Source organism: Ylistrum balloti, unplaced genomic scaffold (assembly GCF_031769215.1).
Source record: "Ylistrum balloti isolate Yb309-2 unplaced genomic scaffold, AGI_CSIRO_Ybal_v1 Utg370006, whole genome shotgun sequence".
In the NCBI taxonomy this organism is placed as follows: Eukaryota; Metazoa; Mollusca; class Bivalvia; order Pectinida; family Pectinidae; genus Ylistrum; species Ylistrum balloti.
This window is the reverse complement of record NW_026782081.1, coordinates 876,744-898,845: the sequence shown is the minus strand read 5'-3', so window position 1 is coordinate 898,845 and position 22,102 is coordinate 876,744. Positions and strand designations below refer to the sequence as shown.

At 33.2% G+C, this 22,102-nt stretch overlaps 3 protein-coding genes across 3 annotated transcripts in view; all 3 read right to left on the bottom strand.

The window, feature by feature from the left end:
• Window positions 1-10,791, bottom strand: part of LOC132548230 (cytoplasmic dynein 2 intermediate chain 1-like) — a 25,757-nt gene extending 14,966 nt beyond the window's left edge. Inside the window, exons 1-6 of the mRNA XM_060212069.1 lie at window positions 10,753-10,791; window positions 9,606-9,633; window positions 8,296-8,328; window positions 6,449-6,517; window positions 6,210-6,254; window positions 4,663-4,710 (exon numbers count right to left, since the gene is read on the bottom strand). The gene's annotated coding sequence lies outside the window, so the exon portion shown is untranslated. The remainder of the gene's footprint in view (window positions 1-4,662; window positions 4,711-6,209; window positions 6,255-6,448; window positions 6,518-8,295; window positions 8,329-9,605; window positions 9,634-10,752) is intronic.
• Window positions 4,627-13,758, bottom strand: LOC132548150 (glutamic acid-rich protein-like). The gene is made up of 13 exons (XM_060211973.1): window positions 13,747-13,758; window positions 13,223-13,615; window positions 12,863-12,913; window positions 12,621-12,671; window positions 11,457-11,561; window positions 10,753-10,814; window positions 10,170-10,188; window positions 9,606-9,633; window positions 8,296-8,328; window positions 6,449-6,517; window positions 6,210-6,254; window positions 5,672-5,722; window positions 4,627-4,710 (listed from the first exon to the last, which is right to left on the bottom strand). Exons 2-13 carry the CDS (start codon window positions 13,555-13,557, stop codon window positions 4,627-4,629), a joined length of 933 nt encoding a protein of 310 aa, XP_060067956.1. The 5' UTR covers window positions 13,558-13,615; window positions 13,747-13,758.
• Window positions 13,714-22,102, bottom strand: LOC132548149 (uncharacterized). Its single transcript, XM_060211972.1, has 5 exons — window positions 22,059-22,102; window positions 21,384-21,437; window positions 18,127-18,235; window positions 17,795-17,841; window positions 13,714-13,803 (listed from the first exon to the last, which is right to left on the bottom strand). Exons 1-5 carry the CDS (start codon window positions 22,071-22,073, stop codon window positions 13,714-13,716), a joined length of 315 nt encoding a protein of 104 aa, XP_060067955.1. The 5' UTR covers window positions 22,074-22,102.

Sequence of the window (22,102 nt, the reverse complement as noted above, 5' to 3'; positions counted from 1 at the left end):
AAAATGGTTTAGAAATTTGGACTGCCATAAGGTAAATTATGGAAAAAAGGTTTAGAAATTTGGACTGCCATAAGGTAAATTATGGCAAAAAGGTTTAGAAATTTGGACTGCCATAAGGTAAATTATGGTAAAATGGTTTAGAAATTTGGACTGCCATAAGGTAAATTATGGTTAAATGGTTTAGAAGTTTGGACAACCAAAAGATAAATCACAAGTAATCATATCTTATAGGTAAAAGGGTTGGAATCATCAAAAGGCAACTTTTAAGCATATGATAATTTGAAATCTGATGCAACCAGAGCATATTTTCAAGATAAAAAAATGCACATAATAGTATTGTAAGAAGCACGCCAGAAACAATTCACAAACTTATTACCCAGTGTATAATCAACACACTACCCTGAATCCTATTGGTGAGTTTCTTCATAAAATACACAATGATACAGCAAGTTAATCATACAATACAAGACCATGTACCATTGTTAAGGCTTATAACATACAGATCATGTTAACTATGCAGTCCAATTGCTGTAATCACTTTGGAAAAAATAATTGTGTCAAATGCAAGCTTGTTTTTAATTTGTTTAAATAGAATAGAACCTATTTTCCCTTACAGCCTCTAGTTTTAATTTAAAAGCAAATAAGACAAACAATGATGCAAAGCAATTTATATTTCCTTATTCCTATACTGTGTTACAGACGTGTACCTATACTGTACTACAGACATATACCTATACTGTGTTACAGACATATACCTATACTGTGCTACAGACATATACCTATACTGTGTTACATATACTATATTGTGTTACAGACATATACCTATACTGTGTTACAGACATATACCTATACTGTGTTACAGACATATTCCTATACTGTGTTACTATACTGTGTTACAGACATATACAGACATATACCTATACTATACTGTGTTACAGACATATACCTATACTGTGTTACAGACGTGTACCTATACTGTACTACAGACATATACCTATACTGTGTTATATACCTATACTGTGTTACAGACATATACCTATACTGTGTTACAGACATATACCTATACTGTACTACAGACATATACCTATACTGTGCTACAGACATATTCCTATACTGTGTTACAGACATATACCTATACTGTGTTACAGACATATTCCTATACTGTGTTACAGACATATACCTTCCTTTACTGTGTTACAGACATATACCTATACTGTGTTACAGACGTGTACCTATACTGTACTACAGACATATACCTATACTGTGTTACAGACATATACCTATACTGTGCTACAGACATATACCTATACTGTGTTACAGACATATACCTATACTGTGTTACAGACATATACCTATACTGTACTACAGACATATACCTATACTGTGTTACAGACATATACCTATACTGTGTTACAGACATATACCTATACTGTGCTACAGATATATACCTATTCTGTGTTACAGACATATTCCTATACTGTGTTACAGACATATACCTATACTGTGTTACAGACATATACCTATACTGTGTTACAGACATATACCTATACTGTGTTACAGACATATACCTATACTGTGTTACAGACATATTCCTATACTGTGTTACAGACATATACCTATACTGTACTACAGACATATACCTATACTGTGTTACAGACATATACCTATACTGTGTTACAGACATATACCTATACTGTGCTACAGACATATTCCTAAACTGTGTTACAGACATATACCTATACTGTGTTACAGACGTGTACCTATACTGTACTACAGACATATACCTATACTGTGTTACAGACATATACCTATACTGTGTTACAGACATATACTGTGTTACAGACATACAGACATATACCTGTGTTACAGACATATGCCTGTACTGTGTTACAGACATATACCTATACTGTGTTACAGACATATACCTATACTGTGCTACAGACATATACCTATACTGTGCTACAGACATATACCTATACTGTGCTACAGACATATTCCTATACTGTGTTACAGACATATGCCTATACTGTGTTACAGACGTATACCTATACTGTGTTACAGACATATACCTATACTGTGTTACAGACATATACCTATACTGTGTTACAGACATATACCTATACTGTGTTACAGACATATTCCTATACTGTGTTACAGACATATACCTATACTGTACTACAGACATATACCTATACTGTGTTACAGACATATACCTATACTGTGTTACAGACATATACCTATACTGTGTTACAGACGTGTACCTATACTGTACTACAGACATATACCTATACTGTGTTACAGACATATACCTATACTGTGCTACAGACATATACCTATACTGTGTTACAGACATATACCTATACTGTGTTACAGACATATACCTATAATGTGTTACAGACATATTCCTATACTGTGTTACAGACATATTCCTATACTGTGTGACATATTCCTATACTGTGTTACAGACATATTCCTATACTGTGTTACAGACATATACCTATACTGTGTTACAGACATATACCTATACTGTGTTACAGACATATACCTATACTGTGTTACAGACATATACCTATACTGTGTTACAGACATATACCTATACTGTGCTACAGACATATTCCTATACTGTGTTACAGACATATGCCTATACTGTGTTACAGACGTATACCTATACTGTGTTACAGACATATACCTATACTGTGTTACAGACGTGTACCTATACTGTACTACAGACATATACCTATACTGTGTTACAGACATATACCTATACTGTGTTACAGACATATACCTATACTGTACTACAGACATATACCTATACTGTGCTACAGACATATTCCTATACTGTGTTACAGATACCTATACTGTGTTACAGACATATACCTATACTGTGCTACAGATATATACCTATTCTGTGTTACAGACATATTCCTATACTGTGTTACAGACATATGCCTGTACTGTGTTACAGACATATGCCTGTACTGTGTTACAGACATATACCTATACTGTGTTACAGACATATACCTATACTGTGTTACAGACATATACCTATACTGTGTTACAGACATATTCCTATACTGTGTTACAGACATATGCCTGTACTGTGTTACAGACATATACCTATACTGTGTTACAGACATATACCTATACTGTGTTACAGACATATACCTATACTGTGTTACAGACATATACCTATATACCTATATACTGTGTTACAGACATACCTATACTGTGTTACAGACATATACCTATACTGTGTTACAGACATATTCCTATACTGTGTTACAGACGTGTACCTATACTGTACTACAGACATATACCTATACTGTGTTACAGACATATTCCTATACTGTGTTACAGACATATACCTATACTGTGTTACAGACATATTCCTATACTGTGTTACAGACATATGCCTGTACTGTGTTACAGACATATACCTATACTGTGTTACAGACATATTCCTATACTGTGCCACAGACAACCTATACTGCACTACAGACATATACCTATACTGTACTACAGACATATTCCTATACTGTGTTACAGACATATACCTATACTGTGTTACAGACATATACCTATACTGTACTACAGACATATACCTATTCTGTGCTACAGACATAGCCCAGTGATATATAAATATGGCTTCAGGATAATAGTTTTTTTATTCATTAAACACCAAAGCTTTCGAGTGAATGATGGAAGGCAACCAGTTTTGTTTAAATAATTCAACTTATCACCTTTCCCTAAGACCTCACATGGGTTACAGATCTATTTTTATTACACATCACACTGTCCAGTCAAAGTGTATCTATGATGTTTCCTATCACAAATATATATAGAACTTGAGTTTAAACAGAAATATTTAGTTACTCGAGGATAGTACTGACAGTATTACAGACTGATGGAGGGAAACCACAAAGCACCTCTGTATTACTGGTACTGGACATACACATAAAGTAGATAAACATTGTCAGTGATTGAAATTTGTGTCCAAAAATGAATTTCAAAAACTCACATAGTGGAAGTGGTAAGTCAATAGAAAGAACCACAAGGTGACAAGAGCTTGAAGAAGTATAATGGGAAGGTGGTGTGGTGTGTATTGTCCAGATTGTTTCTAGGGAATGGGGGAGGAGGAAGGTGGGTGGGGGGGGAGAGTATATCACCTTTAATTACATTACTGATTGACATTTATAATACCTGTTGGTAGACATATAACCTGCTAGCAAAGACTTATTGCCTGATAAATACTGTCAGTAAAATGTCAGCCACTGTTTATCAAAAAAAAAAATTACCAAGATTATTACTAGATGCAGTTTGATGGTGAAACTCATGCATTTGATCATCAAGCAGCAAGCTGATTACACAGAAGTGATTTTGATAAAAGTAAAAACATTTCTGTAATCATAAAATAAATTAAAGCGTGCCGTGTAATGCTAATGGTAAAGGAGACATTTCCATTTCAATAAAATATGGACTTTATGTAACACTAACATTGTACACACACCTAATCAACTGTATTGATATTGAATATTTCAATATATAAATGTTGATTGAGTATTTGAACAATAGAAATAGCAACAGTGACAACACACTGCAGACTCTGCCACACACTGATATAATTCATTAGGGGGAGGCCTTAATTAGTTTGGTAATATTTACTGAATAGTCCAGAACAGTTCCAGGTCGAGAGCTCTTGTGTATTGATTCCTGTGTAAATTAAACAACTATTCATTATCTGGTCTCAAACTTTGATTTGTTGCTAGTTGTAATTGCATGCACTTTTGCTGTTATTTTGGTTGTTTCACTATTTCAGTGGTTGATAGCCTGCTTGCAATAAATATACTATATTGGTTTGTATAAAGCTCATGACATCTGACACTTTGATTCTGATGGACAATGTCAAGGTCTTTAACTAATCTCAACATCAGTTTTTTCACTTACATACTTAGCTAACCAGTATGTTGTTAAGATGGAAAATATCAATGCCCAGGAAATGAAAGTTGATGATTTCTCTAATGATTGTTAATTTCTGAACAAATACAATGTCAAATAGATGTGTCATGTATATATCTATCTTAATGATAGTGAATGATGAGATCAAAGACAAAAAGACGCAAAGAAAAAAAAGCAAAATGACAACTGCTAAATCTAAACATATTTCTTCATTGCTTTCTTGTATAATTTTTTCACCATGAACAAAAAAATATATCACTCTTAAATTCTATGAATTTCACAAACACTTTCAAGTTTAATATATATCTGAGGGAATAAGTTGTTAAGTTCTGTATGAATAGACAATAAAATGTTCAAAGATTAGATTCATGACCAATTCTTTAACTTAACAGATATATCTCTCACAAAAAAAATATTATAATTATCCAATGTGTTTGTAATTTGAACTGAAATTCTGTGGTGTGGTTCAAAGCCTCAGTACTTCTGCAAAACTGGCAATTTAATATTTATTTCTTTTATGTGTCAATTTGAAATGGATTTTACTTTCTACATACACAAAGAAAGCATTGCTAATGTAAGAAGTGAAATCTAACCTACACAGAATGGATTAGCGTTTGATAGTTTGTTCAGAGGAAAGTTAGAAGATTTTTTATTAGAGGCATTGTAAAAAGTGTACAGCGACTGTACAGAGCAAGCAGTGCACATTGTATCTCACCTCATAATTTCTAGGTGACCTCTGTTTTGAGGTTTTAACTGTAAAGGCAGGCTAGGAAATACAAAAAGTTTTAACAATTAAAATGCTGTGCACCAGCCCTGTGTTTCTATTACTGAGGTTATTGAACTGTAATGTATACATCTCTGACTCTGGTATATCACCTTTAATCCTATTACTAATTGACACTTATAATACCTGTTGGTAAACATATTACCTTCTAACAAAGACTTATTGCCTGATAAATACTGTCAGCCAAAATGTATCTTAAGGAAAAATTCACATGTTTTTTTTTCAGTTTTTCTCAAAATAAGGATTTCTTAAACTCTGAACATGAATTAATCAATATTTTGGGAAATTTATGCAATCATTCTGTAACCATCATATTAATTAATAACATGCATGAACTTTCATTTCATGACATGATTAAACTGTATTTACTTTTAAATGGTAAATTTAAGAAAATCATTATAAATTCTCATTTCAACTGAAAAATTAAAAACAAAGAGTAAAAAGTATTATAAGACTCCTGAAATCTTACCTTAGTTTCCTCTTCTTCCTCGTCCTCAAAGTCCTCCTCATAATCCTACAAAACAAACATGAAATTAGGATAAGACATTCACACCACTCGGAAAAGACTCTACAAGAATTGAAGAGATGTAGATTGTAGCAGCAATACACTTCTATAGTCTCTTTGTATTTTCTGGAACCAAATGATGTAGAATTTTACACGTACAGGTGACATTAAATGTAAATAGCTGTACAATGATAGACCTGTACCTCAAACTCTTCATCTGCATAAGGATCATCTTCTTCTTCTTTCTTATAGGAGCTTTTTGTTCCTGTATCCTGTTAATGAACAAAAAACAAAATCTCATCCCACAAGAAACTCCAAAAAGTAAAATTTGTTCTAAAATTGTAAAAATTTCAAAGTCAAATTCAAATTCCCTAAATTCTCAAGTAACAATAGAACTATTGTTTTAAAGAACCACAAGGTCTGTTTGTTAGCTTATTGTACTGTAAGTTGATGATCACTTAGTCATTAGACTATGGTTATAGGTGAGATCACTGTAACCAGGATTCTAGGCAGCACTAACGGGGATGGTCTACCTATAAACTTTAATCATTACGCTCCTGTATCAGAAATTGCAAAACATCAGACTATTCAAATTGTAGGTTTTTCCCATTAAAACTGTGTGTAAGTTTTTCACCAAACTCTGCAGAAAAATTTCCGCTTAAATATTCCTAAACTTGCCCAATTAAACTCTGTAAAATAAAATTGGTTTATCACAGTAGTACAACATAAATATCATTACCACCTTCTGTTTATCTGATGGTGTTGATGGTCGAAAGATGGCTTCACGTCGATATATACAAATCAGGGCTAATGCCTATATGTTATACTAGATATTTCTTGTTGAAATGTACATCTGTACATGTAACACCAGTAAATCTAAATTCAATACATAGTTCTCAAAGTGATATTGTTTAAGCTCAGAACTTCAATAGTGAATTATTTTGCAGAAATCATACCAAACCCATGCTTTAATCAAAATGTACTGAATGAACAAGTGATGATGATACATATGAAACAAGTGAGCATTCATACTGTGATTGGTGTACAAACATCATCATGTCATTGCAACTCGACTAGCAAGTCAATAAACTCAGAATCACCCTAATGTAAACCAGACCTACAGGTAAATTGAAATCAGAAGTTTCTAAACTACATAAACAGCATTATAAGAGGAAGCATATGGCAAAGATATTGCATGTTTATCAGAATGGAAGATTTTTATTACTTATGAAAACAGCACCTGAAGAAGCACGACTGCATTTTGGTCTTTGATCAAGTTAAGGTTTCACAGATATATCAATCATAATCAAAATTTATTAAAACAATACATATTCTAAGCTAAGATATACCAGAGAAAATGCTCTGTGACACCAACTAAGATCACAGAAATTTCAACAAATTCAAGATGACTGCATGGAGGCAGCCTCAAAATCAACAAATTTAACAATAAGAACAAAAAAAACTTTTCAAAAGAAATCTAATAAAGATTAATCCAAAAATCCATAATTTGAAATGAAAAAGCAGAAAAACTTTGTGTCCATTTCCAAGACCAATATCTGATGGCCATCCCCCTTTCCCCTCAAAATTGGACCTTTATATAAAATTTGAGAGAGAATCATCAAGATTTTTTCAAGAATCTGTAACTGAGGAGACCTGAGTTAGCCACTCTCTCTGCCATTTTTTGTCTCTCAAGTTCGTCTGAAAATTGAACCAAATTAACTAGGGACCACAGTATATATGTAGGACACTCAGAACAAATGGCTGACAATGAACACAAAGCAATTTGAGCAGCCGAACATCATTGGAGCAGCTTTGTTGTCTGGGTTCAATATAACCATGATGTTTCAAAGTTAGAGGCAGGTAACAGATTAGAATAGGTTTAGCATTAAGGATGTAAGGTTGGAAGGTCTCCGTGATGCAGAACAAACAATATCATTGGAGAGGGGGATGGTAGGAAGGGAGTAAGGTATATATAAATAAGTGACATGTTCAAATAATATTCAGTGCCTGGATCAACTTGATATCCCTTGCAAAGCCTGATATAACTTACTTTGTGTCGAGTACCTGGCTTAGCGGACTTTCTCTGGAAACCATGACAACAGGGTCAAAGAAAAAGTTAATACAGGTCAAAGGTCAATTAGTTTTAGAAAAGCATGCTTGGTTAAACCAAAAAAATACTCTATAAATAGTAAGGTTGATACAAGAAGTTTAGTAGAATGTTTCATGGTAAGGGAGGATACTGATTATAAATGTATTTTGAGCTTCTTCTGGTTGATCTTACGTTTTAATGAATTTAACCTACATTTAAGGTGTTGAGATAAAATAAACATACGTGAGCAATCATTAGCCATGATTTAAACAGGCGACAGACACAAAAATAACTTCTGGTGGTGCTGAAGTTGGCTTATCACAGGAAGAAGAGTGAGTACATATAAATGGGAAATCTACACACAAAGGGTAAAATTACATCTCCCATACCTATCACAGGATTTTGTAAAAGTCTTTACATACTGAGGATAGAGCAGTTAAGATTTTCTGTATAAGTACCAGGGTATGGTATATCAGATTTGTGTAGAGCAGTTAAGATTTTCTGTATAAGTACCAGGGTATGGTATATCAGATGTGTTTAGAGCAGTTAAGATTTCTGTATAAGTACCAGGGTATGGTATATCAGATTTGTGTAGAGCAGTTAAGATTTCTGTATAAGTACCAGGGTATGGTATATCAGATTTGTGTAGAGCAGTTAAGATTTCCTGTATAATTACCAGGGTATGGTATATCAGATTTGTGTAGAGCAGTTAAGATTTTCTGTATAAGTACCAGGGTATGGTATATCAGATGTGTTTAGAGCAGTTAAGATTTCCTGTATAAGTACCAGGGTATGGTATACCAGATTTGTGTAGAGCAGTTAAGATTTCTGTATAAGTACCAGGGTATGGTATACCAGATTTGTGTAGAGCAGTTAAGATTTCCTGTATAAGTACCAGATTTGTGTAGAGCAGTTAAGATTTCCTGTATAAGTACCAGGGTATGGTATATCAGATTTGTGTAGAGCAGTTAAGATTTTCTGTATAATACCAGGGTATGGTATATCAGATTTGTGTAGAGCAGTTAAGATTTTCTGAAGATTTTCTGTATAAGTACCAGGGTATGGTATATCAGATTTGTGTAGAGCAGTTAAGATTTTCTGAAGATTTTCTGTATAAGTACCAGGGTATGGTATATCAGATTTGTGTGGTATGTATAAAATGAATTAAAGAAGGACAGAACAAGTAGACTCATGAAGATGGTAAAGATGTCTGTCCATGCACTGATATTTTCCTGACAGGCTGATATGTTCAAAGTTAGGATTTTACTTACATCATCTCTACTTCTCCCATATGATGATCTGGAAATTAAGAACAAAAACATTTAAAAATAAACACTAATTATACAAAATCATGATAAAAAGGTAATTTTATTCACATCTGTCTAAATAAAAAAGAAAACAAGAGGTCCATAGGGCCTATATTACTCATCTGACTTTGCTTGGCTGAAACTGCTTCATTAAAATTAAAGGAAAGGTAATTCCAGCACACAACACAAAAAGTATCTACCGCAGGTATTTTCCTACTGGACCCCAACCCTCTATCCTTAGGAGGTCAACCCAACCATTCATACTTCAGACCAAATAATTCTTTCAGGAGAAGTAGGATTGTAAAGAATTTGCTCTATTTCCCATATTGGGCCCTGCCACTTCCATCCCAGGTGGACGAGACCCACAGTTTATACAAAACTGATTCCACTTTTAGTAGAGATTTGTAGAAAAAGATGACAAACAGCTGATGTGGTATGCTAAAAACTCACTTGGCCCATGTGAGCTAAAAATAGACTACATTTCCACAAAATCTTATGCTGGTTTAGATGAGTTGATAAGGAGCTTACAATCCTTCAACAATGATATCTATAAAATGCAAAAATCATCTCATACTTGACAATCCTTCATACACAGAGGGGAGAAACATATTTTTGGTCCTATTTTAAGACTTAAATTGTCATTCAATAATTGTTCACTAGAAAGAACAACTGCAATATCTTACTTTAAGGATAAAGTTTGTCAAATGAAGGTCATTAATTTTACTTTTTTGAAGCTTGAAATTTTGACTTCCTTCAACCTCCTGAACGAAATTCAAAATGGTGGAAAGTACCTGGTACATTAAATTCAATGAGCCTAAGGTTTGGATATCTGACTCAAGTCTACCTCACACCAGACTAAATTGACAAAATTAATTTTATTGGAAAAATAACACCACAACTTATATATATGACCTATTTACAAACAGCAAAATACTCTTAGTGACACACCTTTTAATCAAAGACTAAAATCTATTTCAATTAGAAAATTAGTTTAGACAGAAATAACAATAAAAAACCACTTAACAAAATTCAAAATGTAATGCAAACCAAATGAAAATAACCTGGAAAGTTTATACATGTATCTGAACTGTTCAATCATTCTCATGCATACCTTTCTTTTCTCTTCTCATCTCGTTCCTTTTCTTCTTGTTTTCTTCGTCTTCTTTCCTCCTCCTTGTTATCAATAAATGAAGACATACAAAATTATACATCAACTGATCAGATGAATAAGTCATGTGTCATCATTCCACCATAAAATATATATATTTTTTTAAATATACAACTGAAACAATTTTAAAATCAGGCTTAATAACTGCATAACAGTTCACAAAAGTCAATATTCATTCAAAGATGTAAAAGATGGACCAGTTAAACATTTTTTTTTATTTGAACAGGCAATGATTGAGAATGTTTATTTGTTGATATGATGAATATGTATAATCTACAGCTGATCCCTGTTTTTTTTAATAACAAAAAAAAAATGTTTTTTTTAGTATATTGAAGCTCTATGAGTATACATCTAACATCAATTATTCCAAATCATTAGTTCACTTTATATCCTCAACATTATCTGCTTTGTTAATAGTGGGTGTACAACTCTCTAAACTCTCTAAATGTTTTGTCCACAGTTTGTTCATAACTGTGACTTGGGTACTCCATAACAGAGAAGGCAATTAATACTACTGATTTACCACTGTAGTATACCACAACAAGACATCAAATACCCATAACGAGAACACTAGTATTGTCAATAATGGAACAAAGGTTACCATCTAAATTGACTGAATTAAACTTTTAGAATTGTACATATCTTACCTCTTCTTCCCTTTTTCTTCGTTCTTTTTCTCGGTCACGGTCTCTATCTTTGTCTTTTCCTTCTCTTTTTTCTCTCCGTTCTCGTCTTTGTCTTTCACGTTCATCCTATAGAAGAAGTCATAGTGTCGGATACATGGCAATATTGACTACTGGGTAGAAGTTTCTATAGTTAGTTACAACTTTTCAAGCAATATTTGTAAAGGACAGTAATAAAAATAGATTACCAAAATCTTATTTGAATCCCTATTATCATACAATTTTTCTTTTTAATTTTCTGATTATTTCTGCAATATGATCATACACTGTTTTGCTTTCTATCTTAATTGATTGCAACTAAATGAATTGTAAGAATATTATCATTATATTTTGTAATATATTTGAATATAAAATGTAACAGGAACAGAACCAAAATGAACATAAACTGACAACAAACAAGTGAGTGAAACAAAAAAATATCACAAATAAAATGTCAATAATATTTTTAAACACTTAACCAGATTTTCATGGAAAACTAAGATAAAGAATTAGTAATACACCCATGATAACAAATGTACATATGTATCAACTGAAACTATACTTCTATAGTACCTATTCAATACATCATACATGTACTGTATACATTGCGTACATTTTTGTAATAGATGTACTTGTATACTGGAATTAATCAATACTAAGTCATATAGATGATATATATGTACCAGTACAATCTTAAATAAGGTCTCATTTACTATGAGGTTTATGAAACAAATCTTTGATGTTTTTTTTTTTTTTTCGAGCCCTGACTCCATTGTATGTTATACTAATGACATATTAAATTCACTGGATAACAAGCAGATTATGTGAAAATACAGTATAACAGTAGAACTCATAACTTAATAGGTAACAACAAAGCATTTTAAAAATTATATGAACAATTTAATGGAAACATTGAACTTGAACTGATATATGGAATAACCTGAATTCCCTTTTTAGCAGTGGTTGTATACACCCTGGTTCCGCGCCTCCTCTGAGATTTCTGAATTTTTTAAGTATTTATTGAAGACAATTGAATAAAACAATGCATCTAATATTTTTAAGTTAGATTGACAAATCATACAATGCAGAAGGAAACAATTTCAGTCAAACTTTTACTTCCATTATAATAATAGGTCCTGACATTCTCACCTCATCATCCCGTGTTCGGTCTTTGTCACGTCTATCTTTTCTGCGGTCATCCTATACAAAGATAAGAAAACTCATTTTATCACAGTAAAAAATTGTCGGGACAATAGTTTCATAAGAATTGGGGGGGGGGGGGGGGGGGGGGGGGGGGGGGGGGGGGGGGGAAAGAAGGGTTTTATCTTAAATGATCTGCTACACAGCACACAAGGCTAGAGAGATTTATGTCTTATGTAAGGAATTCTCACCTCATCATCCCTTGCTCTGTCTTTGTCTCGTCTCTCTTTTTTTCTGTCATACTGTAATGATACAAAAGTCCTTATCTTACAGGTACAGTGTATAATATATTTTGTTGTAATATCACAAAATATAGACATAGCCTACTATTCAGCAATATAATGCCGAAAAAGGTGTATAACTGTGTTGACATGGTCCAAAAGTTTTCCTTCCCTATTGAAATTTTAAGACAAAGTTTATGTATGATAAATAAAAATATCAACTCGAGATCTTTATCTTATCATATTACATAAGGAAAATGGTTTTGAGTTGTCATTTAACATTTTTATACTACATTTTCAATTCTGCAAGATCTGTAATCCTAAACTTACATCCTCTCGGTCTTTATGTCGTTTACGATCAGATTCTTCCTCTTTTCGTCTATCATGTCGTCTGTCACCATCTCGTCTCCTTTCATCATCCCTATCATGTCTATTATCATCTTCTCTATCTCTGTGATGACGCCTTTCATTGTCTTCATCCTTTCTGTGTCGCCGCCTGTCATAATCTTCATCGTCCCTCTGTCGTTTTTCTCTGTTGTCGTCTGCACGATGATGTTTACGCCTATCTTCCTCTTCTCTTTTTTGTCGTCGTCTTTCACGTTCCTCTTCCCTCTCTTTATCTCTATCCCTCCTCTTGTCTCCATGGTTATCATCATCCTCATCATCAATAGTCAAACGTTTCCTTCTGTCATCTTCTCTTGGTTTCTTTCTATCATCCTCTGTCTGAAAACAAAATATTTATATCTTCTGATGTCCTTCACAAAGTACACTGAAGCAAATCTTACCTTAAAGGACTCCTGAATACTTTTTCATGGAAATTCTCAAAGGTTTTTCATTTCAACAATAAAACCTACCTTGCTTTTCCCCTCTCTCTTTTCTCTTCTTTCTCTCCTTTGTCTTTCTCTTTCATCCTAAAAATAAAACAAGTCTTTCCATTAGAAATAATTTTCAATTATATCTTAATATCTAAAAATTGTTTCACTAAAAAATGAAATTATTACAAATTATATTTTACAAAAAAATTCAAATTTCTTAGCTCCATATTGATGGTTTTGAGAATTAAGTGAAAAAAATTGAAAGGAAAGTAATAAAATTCTTTAACTTTTCAATTTTCAAACACTTCAACAACAGTATTGTCACAATATCCTCTTAAAAGCCCCTACAAACCCAAAAGTGAGTCAGAGGAAATGTTTGCTAAGCCTTTTGCTACTTTAAATAATTCATACAAGTGTCATTTACTTTCTTTCTTCTTTCTTAAGAGAACAAATACTTAATGTAAATCATATCAAATATTGCTCATCTCCATTAACAAGAGATCCCAGAGGGATCTTGGTACCCACCATCATCTGATCTGTATTATTTCTTAAAAGTTTAGTCTTTTCCCTTTCTTTCCTTTGCTTTTGCTCTTAATTACACGAAATTTAAAAATTGCTCCTAAGAAATAGTGATAATGGCAAATCCAAGATGTCGTCTGTCTGCCATTTTGTTTTTCTAATTAAATCCAAAATCAAAAGAGTACAACTAGGGACCAGGAGAAACCTACAGATGAAATTTCAGAAGGATCCATATCTCAAGAAATAGCCTGAACAAACTTTCATTGTCAAAATCCAAGATGGCTGTCTATCAGCCATTTTGCTTTTCTAATCAGTCCCAAATCAAAGTGGTAAACTAGGAAGTAAAAGCAATCTATATATTTGAGAAAGGTCCATCCAATACTTCTCAAAAAATAACGAACTTTCATTGTCCAAATCTAAGATGGCCACCTGTAGGCCACTTAACTTTTCTGATCAGTCTCAAAATCAAACAAGCAAAACCAGGGACAATGGGAGACCTACATATGAAATTTGAGAAAGATTTATGCTGTATTTTTCACGAAATAGTAATAACATAAATTGTTTATGGATGGATGGACAGATCACTGACCTAACACTAGGCAATTTGAATCAGATAGTGCGCTAACAAAAACTGGTCTGATAGTGGCCATATTATAACTTGAAGATTGACACTATTTTTTCCTGAAGACAAAACATTCATGTCACTGTTCACATCAGTAACATTAGGTCCATGCAAGCTAACTCTACTCTTTCTATAGCTAGGATATGGTTTTGTAAGCTTCTATATAAGACATTAGAATCGTAACTATACATGGGTGTCTGTAAATCTCCATGTGAACTATCTATTTCAATCATTATGTTTCATTATAAGCATGCAAAATCTACATTTGTTTAACTAAAAGGCACCTGAGACTCAAAACTTACCCAAAATAGCTGGGTAAATAGATATACAAAGCATCATTACAAAAACAGCCTGTTAACTGTTTCTGTCAAGCTTTAAGATAAACCGATCACAATCATGCAATCAAAAACTATTTTCTCATGTTGATTTTGTAAAATGTAGCACTGGAGAATTATTTTACGGCTATCTAACATAAAATGACACTAAAACTTCCATTTAATTTACAAGCAATTTCAAACAAGACAGACAAAAATGTGTAAATCTCTTCATGAAAATTTTCATATTGGAGGAAACAGAGGCCTATGAACTATCATGGTATCCAGCCCAGCTCACCCTGACCAACAGAGAGGATATTAAGGCAAACAAATGATCATATGATTGTTAGTAACAGACACTGCATAATAAACATACTGTTTAAAATCACTGTAAATTCAACAAAGAGAGGAAGCAACTGTAAAACAAAGATACAAATAGACATAGTAAAGAAATCAATTCAAAAGGAAAAGCAAGAATGTTATTCAGTAAAAAAACACAGCTCAATTCTGATAAAGACAACTTTGGTTAAACCACATCAGGCACCTGCTGTGTTATAAGAAATCTAGAGTTATCTGCCTTACCTCAGTCAACTGAGACTGGCGTTCTTCCGAGTTAGTTCGCCGCCGTTCCTAGTAATTGATATGATTTCTAATCACCATAGCACTCAGGCAGTAATTCCCTACTTTATGTGATTTGATTGTAGTGATTATATCAAAGACATCTTACAATGTCACTGATATTGATACCAGTCTGTACTGTTCCTCCTCAATTATTGAAACAAATAACGACATGGAATACAGAACAAATAATATCTACATGTTTCAATCTTTAAACAAATACAAATAAAATCTATTAATTATTATTAAATATTGAATTTCGCCCGTCATATTCCTTCACCATTTTGACATAACGTTAATAAATATCTAGTATTTAGTAATACAAGAACAAAAATAAAAAACAGGATTTATCTGGTCTTTATATTCCTTCACCATTTTGATGTAACGTAAATAAATATCTAGTATTTAATAATACAAGAACAAAAATAAAAAACAGGATTTATCTGGTCTTTATATTCCTTCACCATTTTGATGTAACGTAAATAAATATCTAGTATTTAATAATACAAGAACAAAAATAAAAAGCAGGATTTATCTGGTCTTTATATTCCTTCACCATTTTGATGTAACGTAAATAAATATCAAGTATTTAATAATACAAGAACAAAAATAAAAAACAGGATTTATCTGGTCTTTATATTCCTTCACCATTTAAAACAAATGGTATGTAGCTTCTTTGTATTTTCGTAACCATGTCCTTTCTGATTACAATACAGTACATTTATTTCCTAATTTGAATTTAACCATGATAACCTCAACAGTAATTCAGTTTTCCTTTCTGATAAACGACTATATATACAATAGGTCTACCAAAAACATTTTCCTGTCTGATTTTACGTAACTCAGTATGACTGACTAGGTGGGCAAAAATGTTATCCTCTGTGACTTCACATCACCCAGTAAATCTTACTGGTAGCCAAAAATGTTTCCTGTGTGATTTTATATTACCCAGTAAATCTTACTGGTAGGCAAAAATGTTATCCTGTGTGACTTCACATCACCCAGTAAATCTTACTGGTAGCCAAAAATGTTATCCTGTGTGATTTTATATTACCCAGTAAATCTTACTGGTAGGCAAAAATGTTATCCTGTGTGACTTCACATCACCCAGTAAATCTTACTGGTAGCCAAAAATGTTATCCTGTGTGACTTCACATCACCCAGTAAATCTTACTGGTAGCCAAAAATGTTATCCTGTGTGATTTTATATTACCCAGTAAATCTTACTGGTAGGCAAAAATGTTATCCTGTGTGACTTCACATCACCCAGTAAATCTTACTGGTAGCCAAAAATGTTATCCTGTGTGACTTCCCATCACCCAGTAAATCTTACTGGTAGCCAAAAATGTTATCCTGTGTGATTTTATATTACCCAGTAAATCTTACTGGTAGCCAAAAATGTTATCCTGTGTGATTTTATATTACCCAGTAAATCTTACTGGTAGCCAAAAATGTTATCCTGTGTGACTTCACATCACCCAGTAAATCTTACTGGTAGCCAAAAATGTTATCCTGTGTGATTTTATATTACCCAGTAAATCTTACTGGTAGCCAAAAATGTTATCCTGTGTGATTTTATATTACCCAGTAAATCTTACTGGTAGCCAAAAATGTTATCCTGTGTGACTTCACATCACCCAGTAAATCTTACTGGTGGGCAAAAATGTTATCCTGTGTGATTTTATATTACCCAGTAAATCCTACTAATATGAAAAAGTAAACCTGTCTGATTTTAGATAACCCTGTGTATCTGATTTGGCAAATTTATTTTAATGTTTCTGTTTTCAAGAGGCATCTGTACATCACACCAAAGTGTTTTTGAGAAAAAAAACATGATATCATAGCACTGAGATGTAAGGTCATCACTAGACTAATCAGACACAGTCACAGCTATTTCTCTCAAGTTGTCAGTTTTAGTTTATACATGTTCATTGCACAACATTTTCTAGCCATAAAAATAATCTTGTTTTCTTATATTTCTATATAATTTTTCTTCAACTTTTAACATTCCTACCTCATCTTTATGTCGGGATCGCCTGTCATCATCATTATGTCGTCTTTCTAAAAGTACAAAATATTTTTTTCCTTCAATAAGTTATCTTAGTATATACTTGTAAACAACCTTTTTTTTGTCTTACATGCAGTTTTGTGGCATAGTTACTGTAAGTCTGACTTTCCTCTGACCCTACAGCAGAGATAAAACATTTGAAGGACATACATCCAGATGTCTAAAATGTGATGAAGGTCTAGATGAACCTAGCCATAGCAATGAGTGGAGATGAGCTCGAGTTTCAAATAGCTTTCGTCATGTACAAAAATAAATTTAGGTCTCTCTTAAATAAATACCATCGTCATCCCTCCTTTTTCTGTGACGGTCATCACCATTCATCTCATCCCTGTGTCTGTCCTTCCTTCTTTGTTCTCGATCATCTCTATGTCTCCTTCCATCATCCCTCTGAAATCACATAAAATATCAACACAGATTTTAAGTAATTTTCAGATGATTGAAACCAAGTTGAAGGCACACAAATAATGTTGATCACAGCATATCTATTTTTTTAAGTAATTATATCATGTCATAGGTCCTAAAACTTAAAAATTTCAATCAATATTAAAACAGAAGGAAAACAAAACGAGCACAATCTTTTTCAGAACAATTGAAAAAATCTATTTCACTTTTAACATGGAATGCATATCAACTATTAAGATGAACCCATTCAAACTTTGAGATAGATAACAAATTCATCAGACATTAGCTCAAGATCCTTTAATAGATGTTCCATTACTTTTGAAGCAGGTGACTTAATATCTTTCATGTGGTAAAATACTGAAAATATTTAGGGAAAGTGTTACTTTTCAATGCAATGCACATCAAGCTACAAAATAAAAATACAAGTTAAGAATGGTATTTATCATAATTCTATAATAAAATATGATGTAATCAATTGTAAACTCACATTGGGATACTGAGACTTGCTTTACTAGACAGAGCGTACTATGTGGGAATACTGAGGCTTGCTTTACTAGACAGAGCGTACTATGTGGGAATACTGAGGCTTGCTTTACTAGACAGAGCGTACTATGTGGGAATACTGAGGCTTGCTTTACTAGACAGAGCGTACTATGTGGGAATACTGAGGCTTGCTTTACTAGACAGAGCGTACTATGTGGGAATACTGAGGCTTGCTTTACTAGACAGAGCGTACTATGTGGGAATACTGAGGCTTGCTTTACTAGACAGAGCATACTATGTGGGAATACTGAGACTTGCTTTACTAGACAGAGCATACTATGTGGGAATACTGAGGCTTGCTTTACTAGACAGAGCATACTATGTGGGAATACTGAGGCTTGCTTTACTAGAAAGAGCTTAACTATGTGGCAATATTGAGACTTGCTTTACTAGACAGAGCGTACTATGTGGGAATACTGAGGCTTGCTTTACTAGAAAGAGCTTAACTATGTGGCAATACTGAGACTTGCTTTACTAGAAAGAGCTTAACTATGTGGCAATACTGAGACTTGCTTTACTAGACGGAGCTTAACTATGTGGGAATACTGAGACTTGCTTTACTAGACAGAGCGTACTATGTGGGAATACTGAGGCTTGCTTTACTAGACAGAGCGTACTATGTGGGAATACTGAGACTTGCTTTACTAGACAGAGCGTACTATGTGGGAATACTGAGGCTTGCTTTACTAGAAAGAGCTTAACTATGTGGCAATACTGAGACTTGCTTTACTAGAAAGAGCTTAACTATGTGGCAATACTGAGACTTGCTTTACTAGACGGAGCTTAACTATGTGGGAATACTGAGGCTTGTTTTACTAGACAAATCTTAACTATGTGGGAATTCTGAGGCTTGCTTTACTAGACAGAGCTTAACTATGTGGGAATACTGAGGCTTGCTTTACTAGACAGATCTAAACTGTGTGGGAATAAAGAGATTTGTTTTAGTAAACAGATCTTAACTGTGTTGGAATAAAGAAGTTTGTTTTAGTAAACAGTTCTTAACTGTGTGGGAATAAAGAGGTTTGCTTTACTAGACAGCAGTTAACTATGTGATAATACTGAGGCTGGCTTTACTAGACAGCAGTTAACTATGTGATAATACTGAGGCTGGCTTTACTAGACAGCAGTTAACTATGTGATAATACTGAGGCTGGCTTTACTAGACAGCAGTTAACTATGTGATAATACTGAAGCTGGCTTTACTAGACAGCAGCTAACTATGTGATAATACTGAGGCTGGCTTTACTAGACAGCAGTTAACTATGTGATAATACTGAGGCTGGCTTTACTAGACAGCAGCTAACAAAGTGATAATACTGAGGCTGGCTTTACTAGACAGCAGTTAACTATGTGGCTAATCTTCTGAACTCAGTTTAACAGCATGGTCGAAGTAATACAAGGTTTTGACTTATGTTAAAATGTTACTGTTTTGAAATCCTGGTAATAAAAAAAGGAAATCCTGTGTCTAGTGTTCCATTTCAATCCTGCAGGAACCACTACAACCTCTACCCTTGCTTTACCGGAGGATATCTTTTGTTACCATCATAATGACTGAAAAAGTTATTCTTCAAAGGGCTTTTGATTTTGCTGCTTTTTCTTATTGGTTAATGAATACATGGCAGATATCAGCAAGGCATGGTACATAATATCAGGAATTCTGTTTTTCTATGTATACCGTTTACTTTATTTTACCATCCACACAGTCTATCAATACATTTCATTAATATCTTCATCCTCACAAATGACTTTAACTCCCCACCACACACACAACTCCTCCAACCCCTCCCCCCCCCCCCCCGACCCAACCCCTTCCAAAAAAAAACAAAAAACAAAAAAAGACAAAGAAAAAAAATGCACATAAGTTCATGCTTTACCTAGCTATTGCTAAATAATAGTGAACCACTTTTGTACTTGGTTCATACTTTGGCAATCAGTAGATTTGAAATACTGTGTATATCATATTTATCCATTTTTTCCCCATGATACATAGCTTTATAACTCAATATCCTTATTCTCAATCAAATTTCCATTTAATTTTTTTAGTTTAAACATTCATCTCATGATCTGATGAAATTACAACACTGAAAATCTTGAAGTGAAACATGAAATACATCTGAAATATGTTTTAACCTTAAACTGGTAATACTTCAGTATAATTTGCAACCAAGAAAATAAATTACTGTACTTAATAAATATCTGGAAAGCTAACACATATGTTTTCTAGTTTCAAAAACAATAAACCATCTTTCAAAAATTGTACAAACAAAATCAAACTTGACTGTTTTGAAAATGCATCAAGATTTAAACATGTAATAAAGGTATCTTTAGGGTTGTTTTTTCTCTATCTTTCATGTAACATTTTATTCCTTTGTCATTCCATTTATTTATTGTAAGAAATGTTGGAATTTATCTTTAACACTACCATTGTCTTTACTATTATTTCATACATTTAGGATCTAAAAAGAGTGACTCTAGCACATCAACTATGATCAACTATGAATGCTAGAACAAAAATGAAATTTTCAGCATCTGATTTCCTCCACTAAATATGCTATGATTTTTAAAAAAATTTCTGATCACTCAAATTCACCTTCAGTGCCTTGGTCAATTCACCAGTAGTCCATGTATCCTCTTTAGACCGATTCTGAAAATTGAAAATGCATCTAGATCATTCCTATTTGTCTAGTTTCCCCCATCAATTTAATGAATGATTTATTATTAATCTGAGAGCAATTAATGCCCTGCCCAAAATGTCTCATTTTATTATTAGAATCTCTTACAACACAGGTAAAGGGACAGATTAGAATGATGCTTTGTTTTTGTCACAAAATCCCATGCTTAGCAGTTACTGATGAACAATTTGAAGATATTTACTTTTCCACAACACCTGGACTTATTCTCCTTGTATTTTTTCAGGAGCAACTCTTTCTTTTGTTTATATTTTGCTCTGGTTTCATTGCATTTTGGTTTGGATTATGATTCTGTTGGCATATTTTTGTTTACGATTTGTTAAAACACACAAACCGATATATTGCTTCATATATCTACAAATATAAGGTATTCCCTGACAAGTAATTATATTAAAGAATGACAAAAGTCAGCCTGTACAACATTAACTTTAACCAATAAGCATAAGAGTAAGAAACAGGTGTCTGAATGTGTTGTGATCAAAGAGGTAAACATCTGGGTAGCAAACGTGAAGAAACGATAAGTGATTTGTTAGCAATGGAAGAAAACGCGAAATATGATTTGAGTAGTAGCTCACTCTTTCTGATGGCATCTTGAATATAATTGTTGATATAGCTTCAC